Source organism: Falco punctatus (genome assembly GCF_963210335.1).
Source record: "Falco punctatus genome assembly, chromosome: 16".
Taxonomy (NCBI): domain Eukaryota; kingdom Metazoa; phylum Chordata; class Aves; order Falconiformes; family Falconidae; genus Falco; species Falco punctatus.
In genome coordinates, this window is record NC_137596.1 from 5,850,744 (window position 1) to 5,866,252 (window position 15,509).

A 15,509-nucleotide genomic window follows, 5' to 3' on the forward strand; every position below is an offset into this window, starting at 1 on the left:
GCAGCAGCTGGCTTCTACTTAGCCATCACCTTTAAAACAGTATCCACTCCTTTTTAGTCCAGTAAGCTTTTCTCCTTCATAAAGCAGGAGGCCAGTACTACGCTGCATGGGTTGGCATAGCTCAGGTGACAGAGATACTGCACTCTGCTCCTTGCAGAATCATCGCATGCAGACACACAAACAGGTCCCTGGGCTCTGTTAGCCCCTACCCTCCCCTTCCAGGAACAGGCCCAGCATGCACGGCCACATTTTGCTCTCTGTTCTCACCAGTCTATCTTCAGCTGCCCTAAGCAATGGAAAAAAACCTTCCACTCTCCCTGAAGCCGCAGAGGTAGCAATCTTTGCTGTGCCTTAACTTGCAGGCGAGCGGGGCACAGTGTGTGTGTTAGCGCCAGCCTCTTTGTATCAAAGGGAGAGGGACACAGGCTAGGAAGATGCAGCATAAGCAAGCCCTGGGTACATAAATAAAATATGGAATTTACCCTGACCTCTTACACACACCCCAAGGATGTTGTTTTGGTACATTTCTAAAGTTTGACTTCTATGATCTTTATACAACTTCCTGGGAATCCAAGCAGCCAAGAGATTTTCATAAACTTGTCTATTTCTTAAGATGTTCCCTAATCTCCTTGCAAGCTCTCCTTTGTGATTTTTGATCCATTATTTGAGAAACCCTTATTAGCTTATGCAAAGGAAAACCAAGCCCTGCAGGCCTGGATCTAGTAGAATGAGGTACTGCACAGATTAAGAGCTTAATTAAGCTGCAGCCAAGATGTAGGACATCGCAAACTTGGAAATACCTTAACACACCTAACTGCTTTTCCCCATTTCCTCTATTTTGATATGATCTCTAATATAAATTTTGATTTACATTTAATTTTTTTAGTTAACTATTTTCATATATCTCTTCTGAACTGCCACTCACTTTCCACCCCTCCATTTCTCCATAGCCAGATATTCTCCACCCCTGTATTTTCTATGCTCTCCTCTCCAACAGTCTGCCTCCTCCTTAGACTGAGTACGAGTCTAAGGGCTGATTTTTCCTCTAGTTCAGTAGCTTAACTTTTAATTAAAACATACTCTGCATCCTAAATTTGACGGCTACATCAGTGTCATGACAAAGAACAAGTCCTTGGATCAAGCAGAAGCAGGCTCATGAACTTGGACTTAATCTAGATGAAAGCTCAAGGCAATTCACACATAACCTTGTCTTGTTACAGTGATTACCGAGTCTGTTGTGTGCACACATCATCCCCAAATCTCTGGCTGTCTCCACCCCAACCCTACCTACTTTTGGAATCGCTTTAAGTCAAGCTGCTATTGCGAGCACAATTATTTGGACACTCAGTAACTCAGTTCTGCGTGTCTTGGTACTTTATATAAGAGTTGTGGTGTTTCAGCATCTGAGCAACTGTCACTTAACTCCCCACCTCTATTTCCCTGTAAGGCAAAAAAGAAATTTTCTGTATTTCATAAAGAGGAACATGAAACGACTCACCAAACTCACGCAGGCAATCAGAGAACAAGAAGCTGAGCCCTAAGTTCATACAAAACTGACTCGTGACACTTTCTAGCCTGTCCCACTAACTTCCCCCTTCTGTGGCTCTAAAAATACCTATAAAGCACACAGTTACCCCAAATATAAAATAAATACCCCAAAATAAAATCTGTATAGGCTCCCTCCCAGCATAAACCAGGCATGATAAACACACAACAACTTACATGACTTTGCGGAAGGAAAGCTTTTTCCTCAGAGAAGATACACACAGATGGCAGACCTGCTTCACTGCTGTGCCGCAGGATGCCTTCTCAGGGTATGGGTTCTGGCCCATGGCAGTACTTGACAATGCACAGGCCACCAGCAGCACTCACACCTCAAGAAAAAGAATTGCTAGGGAGCACCGAATGCATCTGCCAGCAGCAGGACAAAATTCTCAGTCTTCTCTGAAAAGACTTGAGGGTCGGAGCATGGTCCTTGGAAATCTGTCACTGAAGTTAACTCCACTAGCAGCACCCCCAGTACCATCTTTTACAGTAAGAGCAGGGTAGAGTTCAGATCTCAGCTATGCCTAGTCCAGATTTCAGCCACCCTCAGCTATGTATTCCTCTCCATTTTTTTTTTAATCTCAGAGTCACCTCAGCAATTCAGCATCCCTTTACTTTTGGCCAGAGTAGCTTCTTTCAGCACTTTCCCAGATGTACTGAGGTTGGTGCAGATCCTCATTTGCTCTCTGCTCTCATCCTCCAAGTGCAGCACACGCTGCTGTGATAACAAAGGCAGCGTGCCAACAGAAGGTACACCTTTCAGTATATGCCACATGGTTTCTTGCTTTCCCTTCTGCCCTACTCAGCTCAGCTTTTGTCACAGCTTACAGACAGGACTGCTGAAACCCTGGGTGGCTGTGGTTTTGTTTGGCATTTTGAGTGGGTTTTTTGGTTGTGTGTGTGTTCTGTTTTGGTTTTCCCTTTTTTTTTTTTTTTTTAAAAAAAGAGCTGCTGTACAACAGTCAATTGACCAAGTGATCAGAACTGCCTGTAGGTCTTTGTATCAGAAGCAGAAAATTCCCAACCTGTGGGTGGAGGAACTTTTGTTAGTGGTCGAAAATACCACTATAAGAGCAGTAAGACAGACCCTCCTCATTCAATTTTCACAAGTCCAGCAGATTCAAGATGCCTCAGAAAAAACCTTCAGCTTTGTTAATAGGAATAGTAAATAGCAAGCTCCCAGTGGTTTTGTTAGCCTGCTCACTAGTTCATGTCCAGCTTCACACCTTACATAAAACTCAAATAGCATACGAGTTATTTTCTGGTTAATTTTCATAAGTCCATGCCACCAGGAAGGCTATACACCAGTGGAGCCTAATGTAATTGCATTAGCAAAGGAGGAAAAAACTCCGAAGTAGCAAAGGCAATTTGCTGTCCCTCATATGGATCATTCTCAGATCAGTATCCTCCATGAAAACAAAAGTTACTTGCAATTAAATCCTGGCAGCAGCAACATTGCTGGTCCCCAATAAGAAAGGTCAGCAGGCTCAACATCACCCTGGCTCTGCATAAATAGGTCTGAGATCTGATTGTGCTGCACCTAAAACATGTTCCTTCCGGACAGGAAGGTATTCTTAGCACCAGTCTGAAGGCTCCAGTTTAGTTTACATCTGAAGCAGCCAGCACTTCCAAATGATTCCTTTCTTGCTATACCCAGAAATCCCCCATCCAAGTATTAACTAATAGTGTTTAACCTGTGAAATCCCAGATCAAATGGTACAACAGCATGCACTACACAGAAGCAGCCCAGGTATGACTTAAGTACCCATCTGCTTTGCTGCCACATTCTTTGTTTCCTGGTTGCAAACACCACTCCCCGCCAGTCAATTATGCCAGGCTCCACAGTACCAGAGAAATTGATAATTGAAGTGAAACATATGGAGGAGTGCTAATTCTGAGGCAAACTCTGTTGGGATATTAATTAGCTGTTCAGGTCAGGATGTTCTCTCAAGTGAGTCAGTTCCTCAGATGCCTACTCAGCTGCTACTCAGTCTTTTCAGTCCATTAGCCTTTGACATCCTAGCAGGGAATCTGAGTTCACTAAGCATTTGCCCTACTACAGTTAGTAAGAAAGAACACTGACCTCAGAGACAGCTTATGTGGAATAACTGAGTAACAGACCTGAAACAAACTTCTTCTGAGGGACCATGCCCAGACACAAGCATGCAGAGCGCAGGACACCATGTTCAGAGGCTTCTTGTAATCCACCACGCAGCAGCACGAAGGAATCTCAGCATAGGCCCTGCTGTGGGCTCACTCTAACCCTCAGTCACAAGATCAGCTGAGTAAAATGCAACATAACTCCACTGTGCAATGCAGTAACAAAAGAATGGGTATTTCAGAAACCAAAGTCCAGGTGTAACACTGGATCCAAGGATGTTAGTAGGGAAAGAGGCCTGCAGGAGCAGGCCCAAGATAAAAAGGTGGAGGTAGCTCAGGGCTCATAGCTCATGCACAGCAGAAGAAAATGAAGCAGGTTAAGGCTCAAAAGATGAACTACAAGACACAGCAAAACTCTTAATCATATGGCTCCGAGCAAAGCAACAATAATAAATCATGCACACAAGCAAGAATTCATTTTTCAACAGCTTTTGTGCCAATGCTGCAATTTGAAGCAGCCATTAATCAACCTGAAGTACAAGAAACTTTAAGTTTCTTCTGGAACTTCAGGGCAGTTCTCATCCAGCTGCCATACATGAGCTCTAGATACCTCAGGACTATCACAACATATCAGAAGTTAAATACAACGGTCAAGCTTGGCTCATCCTTGCTGAGGACAAGAACCACATACAAAAATTTCACTTGTGTATTTTCAAGGATCAGAGTTGCTAATCATCAATACACAGCAAGTTTGATGACGCTATCTACACCAGCTACAGTTTTGGGGAATGAGTCTCGAAAGAAAGCACAGACTACTTCAGGAGTTATTTGTTCCACAACCTCTACTTTTAAATAGATGAAAAATGCATCTTTTTAGACATTGTAAGAATGGTGTAAGACCAATGTAAATCACTTTTCTTGCCACACAACTCTGAGAAATACAGGGAAAATAAACAAGGACCTGAGCTAGCCCAGGCCATTTAATTTCACCGAGTGGTTTACAGCAGTCACCCAATTCAGCCACAGACTTACCTGTCCTCGCGCATATGAGGGCTCAGGAATCGGGACGAGTCGTCATCGTGGCTGCTTTGCTGGCTGCTCTGTTGGCTGCTGCAATATGAGATGGGAAAACAGAAGCAATTAGACAGATTCATGGAAGTCCCTATGAAAAACTCTGGTTTAAAGCCCCAAAAAGAAGAACACTTCGTACTTGGGAGCGCAAAGAGAGAACAACAGAAGACAGTAAGTTCATATATGACTTACAACAGGCATGACTGGTACGAAGCCTCTCAACCTCACTTCATGCCATTTTCCTAAGAACTTTCTGAAATACAGAAGTGACCTTACACATTGCCTATACACAGTGTTTCATCGTGCCATCCCAGAACAAGGTCTTACAGCTTAACATTCAAGTATCTAACTGCTGCTTGTTTATACACACCCCCACTTCAGGCAGCAAAACAAAACAGCAGTTAAAACAAACCCTTACTATGGATGAAGCGGCCAACACCAAACTCCATGCTGAGCCCACAAGATGTCACTCTCCCCCTTTAAATGGGTGTTGGGGGGGGGGGGGGGGGGGGGCAACGTTTTCACTCCTGCACATCTATTCTAACCAGTTCGTCTTAGTCCCTTCTACCAGCCTCCACCTGCTCCAGGGACTCATTAGTATTTCTGCTTCTCATTCCTATAGCTTCATTTCTTTGCAAGAACTTTCCTTCGCGCAGCAGATAGGTCTGATTCTGCCTGCAGGTAACAGACTGCAGCGCAGCGAGCAGATATCCCTGGGCTCGCTTTAATCTACTTCGTCTGGGTACCACTGGCTACGGAGTCATGGCAACACAGCTTTAGCACAAACTGCACAGTCCCACCTGGGACACTGGGTACACCTGCCTGAGCACACAGGCTGCACTAAAAGTGCTGTGCTTCACTACTGGTAGGACCTAAACTGCTCAAATAAAACTACTCAGGTATACACATGCATGCTTGCAATCACAGTTTCTACTGCACTGTACATAATTCTGCAACACCACATTGCCCAAAGGCACAAAAATACAAATGCAGTATCAAAAAGGATCAAATTGCATCTTTTCATTTTAAAAAGCAGTAATTCTCAGCCAGTAAAATCTATTTTGGGAGGAAAACCACAGTACTAAAACACTGCAATAGTATTTTTCTGTGAAGTCTACATGCTTGTTTTGGTTTTTTTTTTTCACCTGGCCTGGACCTTTTTAACCACTACAAGGAGGATCCTGCTTGCTGGAAAAAAAACACACACTTCTGCTATGCAAGAAGCATTCTCTTAACTTCTGTTTCCATGTCAGCAATACAGTCTTTCCCTCTTTAAATTAATTTCTAAAAAAAATTAACAGACATTTTTCTTCTCTAGACATACTCAATGCTTGCACAAAGAAATTACAGCTATTCTTACCTACACCTGCTTACACTTTACAACTTAACTACAGAAAGGATACCTCAAGCAGTAACAAGTGTATTGACTTGAATAAATTAAGTCCCATACAAAAAAAAAAAAAAAAAAAAAGATTACCATCACAGAATACTAACAGAGAAAATACTTGAAAAGATTTAGAAGTTTATGTATAATCTTGTCTTCATATTCAAAGGAATGACAAAACACAGCCAAGCAGGCAGGGGAGGAACTAGAACCAGCAAGCACCCCAGTGACAGATGAGAACTACACGCTCTGGTACTAAACAACATTCCTCCAGCAAATCCGTACAAGTAAATGGCTCTAACAAGCCCCCATGTCCACTTTTCAGGGATCTGAACCCTTCAGATTCTTGTCCTCCTCCCCACAAAGTATTAATTAATTTGTTTTCTTGGAAGACTGTTCATAAGTTTTAAGGTGAGCACATCACAATCCTTTAACATGACCATTTTTCTCTTTTATTCTTAGAAAAAAAAATAATAAAAAGGAGAGAAGGGGAAGGACTTTCTCTTCCCCCCTGAGATAAGAGTTTTTGCCAAAGACATTTGCAGTTTCCTCTGAAAAAAAGCCAATGATTCTTATTGTCAGCAGCCACCTTGATTCTGACCAGCTGCTTCTCTGAAATCTTCAAAGACTCCATCTTATTGAACGTGACATTTCTGAAAAACACAATAGCTGTCTTGGGGACCCACTTAGCATTTGAGAGACATCACACACACCTGGCACTGTCCACTTTTTACTGCCTGTTCAGAACGTGAAGCAAAAACCTGTTCCTTACTGTTAAGATAGAAAGGAGAGAAGGCTAAAGCTTATAGAAGAACAAAATCAGTATTTATGAAATCCTAAAAAAAAAAAAGAAATGAAATTCACCTTTGATATTGGACATACAAACCCACAAAACTCATGCAGCATTTATGACTTTCAGCTACAGAGTCCAAGTATGTGCATGGTGCAGAAGTCATAGGCATGCGTCTTGTGAGGACACATACACACGGTCCCACAGAGCATACTTTGCTTGTTCGACCATTCCGCAGTGTATAGTTTTACCTTTTTTTTTTTTTTTGCAAAAGCCTCTCAGCAAGGGGACAGATATAATTTTCTCCTCCCATACCCACATACTTAGTCATTGTTTTCTTAAGTGCCTCACTGTAAAAAGGATAATCAGAGAACCAGAATTCAATATTGGCTTCAAGCTATATATCAACAGCTTGGTAAGAATAATATACTCCAAAAAGCAAAGAAACATCTTTCCTGTACTTCTGAGCTTAATTATAGCCCAGTGAACTAGTTTGGAAGGAGCACAAAAAGGAACCATGCTTCCCCTCCTAATTCAAAGGATTTATCACCCTTTTGATATGAGAAAGCACGGCAGGGACTATTCCTATCATGTGTTTCTTCACAGAAAAACCCTCCCACAAAACTTTGCCATGTCAATTCAGATCAAATATAACAAAGCTTACCAAGGGTAGAATTCCCAATATATCACAGTCCAACAATATAGCACCTGCAATGCTGGTAATCCAATGTGAAAGTTTGCTTTTGGACAGCTATACAAGATGAACCTTAGACCTTTTCATGCTCATCCATCCAGAGTTAAACTTATTCAGAAAGGCCTCCAAATCAAGGTTTAAAATTTAATGGAATCCAAATATTGCAACATACCACCTTATCCCCTTGTCACGAGTGAGCACAAAGATTACAAGCAATGCAACTCAGACCAGGAGAGAGAAATTAGTTTCTACCCACTCATCTATTTGACAGTACTCAACATGAGCTATGTTTCATGATAAATGTTTTGTACAGAAGCTTCGCAAAAGTTTATGAGCTTTTCACACAAACAAAAATAACTTCAACTTTCTGAATATTCGACAGTGCAGCTCTTTAAAAACCCTAAAATCTATACAGCAGTTGAAATGCAGAGCCTATTGTTTTATTTACATTTTTAGTCCATTTTAAGTTGACCTGCTTTTAAGAAGACAACGTTCCTCTGAAATGGTATAGCAAGTCACTAAAGTAGAGATAATATAAGGAGGTCAAAAAAAAGGTATGGTTTGTACCGAAGAGTAACATGGGGGAAAGCTTTTAGATACAGTCATGTCAGTTGTGTATCTGCAGAGAAGGCCAAAAGCTGGTTAAAAATCCCAGAAAATCAACAAATCAAGCTTATGACATTCCAAAGCTCAGCAATAATAAACATGAATTTGGACATGGTTAAATCTTTGGGTGCACAGGCCCAGTGTGCCCCTTTTCTTGTTTCAAAAGATGCTAGACATTACTTTAAGGCTTATACCCTGTGGTTTTTCCTCAATTCTCATGCAAACATTCAGACTTATAAACTTGCTCACTACTTTAAAAACCGATTAAGAGTTTTAAATGCAGGTTAAGCACTTATTTTAACCATTAAATCTTTGAAGAGTCTACTTCCACTGCTCCTCCATCTCACTGCTCCCAAACAATTTACCCAGGTAGCCAAGTACAAAAGAAACATTTTTCTACTGACTGAAAAATCTGATCACACACACCACCAAATCTTGTTCGAATGTGGAGATAAAAAAAAAATGTCAACAGTTTTGCACCATGTGCAAGACTTCTGTTTGCTGAAGAAAAAATAAGAGTCAATTATACAGTGGAAGTTTTGTATCGTTTAAGAAACAAGTGTATCTTGACAGGTGTATGAAAGAAAACAGATCCTCAAACATCTTTAAAATCAAATTTATATTTGATGTTCTGCTTCTCATTTTCTTAATATCAGCTCAATTGCCAGTTCATCTTCCTACCACATCAGAAGACCCAACCACCACAGTTCTACAGAAGAATTACATTCCTAAGAATGCTTATTCTGTTACCTTTCTGTTCTACCACCTGTAATTTGTTACAAGTCTTAAATAGTTTTTACTGAGTTCATGGCCCATGTACACACACATATGCTTAGATGAACATTCATGAGACAGTTACACTAAAGAATCATCTTTTCTAATTCTTGCCAGCTGTCAATCTAGACAGACTGCAGGTACTTAAAAAAAAGTGCAAAACTTGCTTTTTTTGTCTTAAATATTTAAAGGCTTCTCTCTCACTTGGTCTTGGGAATTTATGAGCTATAAACTAGATTTTGTCCTATTCTTATCCTCGTGCTTTTTTTATTTTTTAATGTCTCATTTTGTTCTGAGGTTTCAGTCTCTGAATAAGGCAGAACCAAGGTCTCTTATTTTATGCATGAATAGGCTTTTAAAGTTAAAGCAGATCATCTACTAGAAGATAGGTACTTGTCCAGATCTCACAAAGTTCAGACACTCAGGTCAACGTTTGCACACTAGGAGCCTTCTGGGATTTCTATACCCTCTAGATGTGGGTGATAAATCCACTGTGTTTTTATATCTAGAGATGTGTTTGGCATATTTTTATTCAGAGAAAAAATTTTCCAGCAGTGATGCATGAATGAGGCATGCAAAGGAACAGGAAAGAAATGGCTGTTATGGAAATAGAAAATAGAATCAGTTAATGAGTTTGGAGAATTATTCATAAAAATCTGTGTCTTTCAGCAGGCTATTGTTATCCACAGCTATCAAGCAAGGTTATGAAGCTGAGTATTTTGTATTCATTTTGCTTAATTAACCTCTGTATTCATAAGGCTTTGGGTTCGGTATTAAGAATTTCAAAAAGGAAAATAACAGACAACTGACAATCAGGTATACAAATATTATTCAATTGCTTTGAGCAACTGTGCCAACAGATTTTGGAACTAAAAGCTACTAATTATGAGATTTCACAATACACGAGTATTTTCATCAACATAGATTTGGGAACTAATAGATACGCAGTTATAATCAATAGAACAGTGAACTTGCATCAAGGTTTCTGTTAAAATTTACAAAGCTTTTTGGCTATTTGAACAACTCAAGAGTTCTTTTCATCCTTACAGCTGCAAGCACAAGGACTTGAGTCTACCTGCCTTAATATATCCCAAAATAATTTGGATATCTGAACAACCACCACCAGAAAAAAAAAAGTATAGAAGTACTAATATCTGGTGAGAGTTATGGTCACTTCCACGCTAGCAAAGAAATTACATACATTGTGCCTTTTAAATGGTATTCTTATATTGTCAAAGTCTGTATTATTTTAAGCCAGAATTTTAAGTCTAATAGAATCATAATGAAAACAGAAATTTTAGACAGTGAATTTCATGATGCACAAGTAGTCTTCATTTGAAAACTTTTGCGATAAATGTTCTTTGCCCATATTTCTTTGGTGACAAACACAGAATAATAAAACCAGACTGAACTTTAAGACTCAGGTGTGTCAGAAAAGATCCCTCAGTGTTTTCCCACAGGGGCCTTAGAACCTTGTTAAACAGTTTTATCGTTCAGTTTCACCCTCCTGCTTTGCTCATCCTTCCCAGAACATAGCCCCCCTCCTCCGATTTCTCATGAAACAGCAGAAATAGACCTCCCAGTCCCAGCTGCCTAACAGTACCTCATTGTCCTTGGCAAATTAAATTCCTGTCATCAAAAGCTCTATGTTACTATGGTTGCATGGATACGTAAATGACTGTGCCATGACAAATGTCAAGGAACTGTCAGTTGGAGAGGAAGAAGAAAAGAGGGTAAGTGACATGAATCCAGAAATCACTGACCTAAGTTCCAAGGGACAACAGTCTCCCTCATCACAAGGGCTGTCATTTGATAGACCTAAAGCTTTCAGTCTGTGAATTAAAAACCAAGAACACCTTCAGCTACACAGCTTTCCCACAGATGCTGCAAGTTCCCACTCTCAGCACACAAGTGTAAAGTTGTCAGGGGAAACATATCCTTAACACTGAAGGCAGCAAGCTAACATCAGGCTTTATTCAAAAAGTTAAGGAAGATTCATATTCAGCAAACTAGTTGCTGGACTGAGACCAAGCCCTATGGGAGGCAGGTACCACAACATGTCAGGGACCACAGCACCTTTCTGTTCACATAACCCTGATCCATCTCAGGACTGACTCTAAAGGAGTTTCTCCAAAGCAGCAGGCACCAAGCGCCCTGCTTCTGCACACATTTCACTGAACTTGAGATGAAGATATGGAGAGGCAAGAGGAAAATTTGTACCCAAGCTTATGTAGTGAATCAGTGCAACAAATGGAAGGCAGACTTGGAAGGCGAAATTTCAAATGCCTTTTTTAACCTAGACTTAGAGCATGCACTACCTGGAGCCTCATGTTGGCAGTATTCCTGAGAACCAAAGGGGCAGTCCTACTCCAGACCTTCATATCTTTTTATTAACTCGATTTCATAGATGGGGGGATGTAAAGCAATGTTTACAGTCTAAACCCATTAGTAATGGGCAAAAAAGGTAAGGGGAAAAGATAGTTGTGAATATCATGTAGGCCATCACCATAATTAGTACAAATTGTGTCCTTTGCAGTCATATTCAGAATTGGAGAGTCAGCGTGAACCTGTAGTAGTCACCTTCTCTCCTTGCTGGAAAGGGTTACAAGGAGCAGGACAGGCAGGTTTTCTCCTCTCACTGCATTCATTTTACAAATGAAAACATCAGCCTTCACAGCTGTCAAGGCAAGCCCTTCCATCAACATAATATTCAACAATGAACAACAGACATCTTGATCTTCAAAACACAATCCAGTGGAAAACAACTGTGGTAACGAACACGATAATTAATTGTTAAATACCACTGACAGGCACAGTGCTGTCTAAGACATGACATTCAGACAGTCCAATGGTAAATATTTGCTGACTAGATAAGATCAACAGCATTTAAATTCCAGGCTGTTTGTAAATTACTCAATTTTGATACTCATGTGACTGATCATCCTAAACCACACAAATACTGAAAGGCAAACGTTTAAAAGGAAAATCAAACTACTGCACAAAGGCAGTAAGATTCAGCCAAAACAAAGATAAAGCTGGTGGGATTCATATCCACTTGGTACATGTTATCATAAAGAAATGACAAAAACCCTGCAGTCACAGCAAACGGTACATCAGTACTTTTCATAAGAGATACACATGCCTCAAAAAAAAAAATCAGTTCACTGTAAACAGAAATTAGGTCTTATTTGAACTTGCAGGTTCAAAAAGAAAAACAATTACATTAATAGCCAAGTTGCTACTGAGCCATCGTTCAGGCACTCTCACGTTTCAAATTAAAAAAGATATCATATAAATGGAAGTTTGTGCTTATGGACTTTCCAAAGCTACCAAAAGCAGAGAAAATGGGCTGCTTGAAGAGATCTATGAAAAAAACCTCAAACCTTTCCCATTTTTGCTTTAAAGATGCAAAAGAGTACGTATACCCAACTATGTATTCAAGTCCCAAATTCAATCCACAGGATATTCACACATCACTCACAGTGCTTCCATTTTCTCCAGAAATCAAAGTTTTAAATAGTTCAAAATATTAACAAGGATAGACATTCTAAATGCTTGGGACAGTATTAAAACACGTAACAAAATCAGTTGTGCCAACACCTCTCTCCACTTCAAAACACACCACGTTTGACATTTGTCCTCCCAAAAACCTCAGTCAACTCCAGCTACAAGCAGAACATGAGAAAGATGCGACCCATTTCCTCTTGCATTATGAAATTCCTATGGAGCTGTCAGTTCCTTACAGAAATGAGATTTCAACAAGAATGTTATCAAAGCTCAAAAAAGCAAAAATGAACCAGCAACCCCAGTATGCACTCATCTACCACTTCCTGCAGCAGCTTGCTCCATTTCTGACAGAGAAGCCCTACTTCCTCTCCTCTGACCTAAAACTGAAACATGTGAGATGTTCACGAACACCAGAGAAATCGAGGACTACAACTTTTATGAAGTTCCTCATTTTGCAGCTTCTTGGAATTGTGTGGCATTAAGTAAATGAAACCTTAATCCACCAAGCCTTTCTAGTCCTCTCTTTAAACACAAGCAGCACAGGGCTTTAACAGTTTTCTGTTCACCAAGTTTTTTTTCTAAGCATAGTAAATACTGCCACTAATATTATGTAGACAGTCACCTTGGATTGCATTTCCATAACGTGAGGCACTATCGCCTTTAGTCGTGTAGCTGCTGCCTTTTTAAAAAAAAAAAAACAAAAACAAATAACAACAAACATTTACCAGTTAATTTCTCCCCCTCTCTTCTGGAAAAGAATCACATCACTATCTCAGGCTTCCATGAGAGCTTTTTCCTCCAGAAAACACCACAACATGTGTAGAAGGAAGATGAATGACACGCTGATTTATTTCTAGAAATGTTGAGCTAATTTCATTTTTAAGGAAAGCGAAAGCACTATGAACTACTTGAAATTAAAGATTCCTTTTTATAAGAAAATTCAAAATATCTAAAATACTTACTGGTAAACAATAATTTTAGCATAAGCTCCAACAAATCAGCAGTTCACTGTTAACTGATGTATCTCACTAGGGTGACCAAGAGACTTAATGAGTAAACTTTTTTCCTAACTATGAAAACAGTTATGTTACCTTTTTCTGCCGCAGGATGTGAACAGTAGCAGTCACAGAGCACATTGCTGAACAGTGCTAAAGATTCTCCTAATGTGTCATGTTTCATATCATCAGATAGACTATGAAGATTTCATCTGTAAAACCTCCATGGTTGTGTCTCCAGCAGCTCAAGAAACTTCCCAGTCCTCAGCACGTACCCTTTTCTCTAAGATGATGGAACGCTTCTGATAATATACCTCATTTTTTAACATCTTACATTAGAGGCATTTTAGGGCATAGGTGAGTCTCTCTCTTTAGCTGAACCTGTCACTTAGGATTTCAGTGTCAAGAGTTTCCAGCAGAAGATCAAACTGAGTACATTCATCTTTAGAAAGGTCACAAGCTACAGCACAATCTATGCCCCACTGATCCAACAAAACCCACCAGTTTTACATTCTTTGGGGCACCAACATTTTGCTTTTCATTATTAACTAGTCTGGATGCTACCATTGACTAAACAAATGTTTAGGACAAGCATTAACAGAAGACAAACAGGGTGATCTTTGACAGCTCAAGGGAAAGGGAGCTCTAGGGAAGAGCTGCAGGCATTGGGACACAGCAGCTTCCAGGACCTCCTGCACAAGCAAATTCAGCAAGGAATAACAACGAGTAAGAGATGGGTCAAACATCTTACCATCCTTGGCAGTCTGGCTTTCTTCTCACACTAGGGGAGCGTATTCACATTACCACTAGTACCATCTTTACTCAGTGCGAATGCCTGATGGGAAGGTGTTCAAAGAACGGAAGATGTACCCTACTTCACCTATTTCAACCTACTGGTGTTGAGCATACACACAGTCTAAGTCAGGCAATGGCAGTGCAGGGCTCACCTGTTTACTCCCAGCTTCTCCCAACAGAAGGGCAGAAGCACAGGATATCATTCCAATGCCGATCTTGGGCCAAAAAAAAGAGTAGTCCCTTAAGCCCGAGTGATCTACCCTCTCAGTTCTTGCCTCACACATCAAGCATTACATGCAGCTCCAGAGATTATTAGCAAGAGTGGCTTTAAGTAGTAAATAATAAATTAAAGCAGATGCATTTTTGATGTGAGACTGTATGTTCATTACATGCATAGCAAAATGCTAATAGATTGTATCCACTAGTCTGCAAGGAAAGAAATATCATCATGGCTTAAAAAATTTGCACACTTTTGCACAGAGTTCATACTTTATAAAGCTGCATCAGGTAAAAAATTTTCATCATCACCTGGGTAGCAAACGATGGAGGAGCTGTCTGCATCCCTTATGAAAATCATCCTATTTATGACGTGTATAGGCCCCCAGAGCATCAAACTTGTAGGTTAGATCATCATGCTTTCGTACAAGGATCAGTTAGAAGGAAACTTCTGCCCCTGAGAAATGGCTTCTTCCTGCTCTTTCACCTTGAACAAAACCACATCATAGGCAAGCAAGGCTCTTACATGTCATCTCTGCTGGTTAATGACAAGAAATAAAACAGTCTCTCTTCTGCTCTCACCATCAGCCACCTAACAGCTTTTAGAGAACCAGCAGGTAAACAAACTTTACAATTACCCAGGCTGTTAAAAACTAACCAGTGATACAGAACATTTTGTAGGCTGGAGTTTCCAGATGAAAAAAGCAGCCAGCCTTCACCGGATCTGGAGCATTACAGACAGCATTTCGAGTCCTAAAAGCATTTGTTTATTCACTTCGATGCTTACTGTATGCTAATGGTCACAGAGCTATTGCTCTTGCTTAGGGGCATGCAAGCAACACATGCATCACTGGAGTAAGTCAGCTGGTGCACAGTTTGCTTTCAGCTACCAGCTTTCCTTGGAAACCACTGCCATATAAAGAGGCAGATATCTGGCCATATAATGAGACTAAAGGTTACCAGACTCAAAAAAAACCCCAAACCAACAACACAGCTTCAAACTGCTTGACAACAACTGAACTGGAAAGAGGG

General features: G+C 40.4%; 2 protein-coding genes across 7 annotated transcripts in view; one reads left to right on the forward strand and one right to left on the reverse strand.

Annotated features, from left to right (window-relative positions):
* HSPA8 (heat shock protein family A (Hsp70) member 8) overlaps positions 1-15,509 on the forward strand; it is a 240,724-nt gene that overhangs the window by 94,758 nt on the left and 130,457 nt on the right. The window lies entirely within an intron of this gene.
* Positions 1-15,509, reverse strand: part of GRAMD1B (GRAM domain containing 1B) — a 107,346-nt gene that overhangs the window by 87,028 nt on the left and 4,809 nt on the right. For all 6 annotated transcript variants that reach the window (XM_080366835.1, XM_080366844.1, XM_080366843.1 and 3 more), the window contains exon 2: positions 4,678-4,755. In XM_080366835.1, coding sequence (XP_080222961.1) covers positions 4,678-4,755 — 78 coding nt within the window. The remainder of the gene's footprint in view (positions 1-4,677; positions 4,756-15,509) is intronic.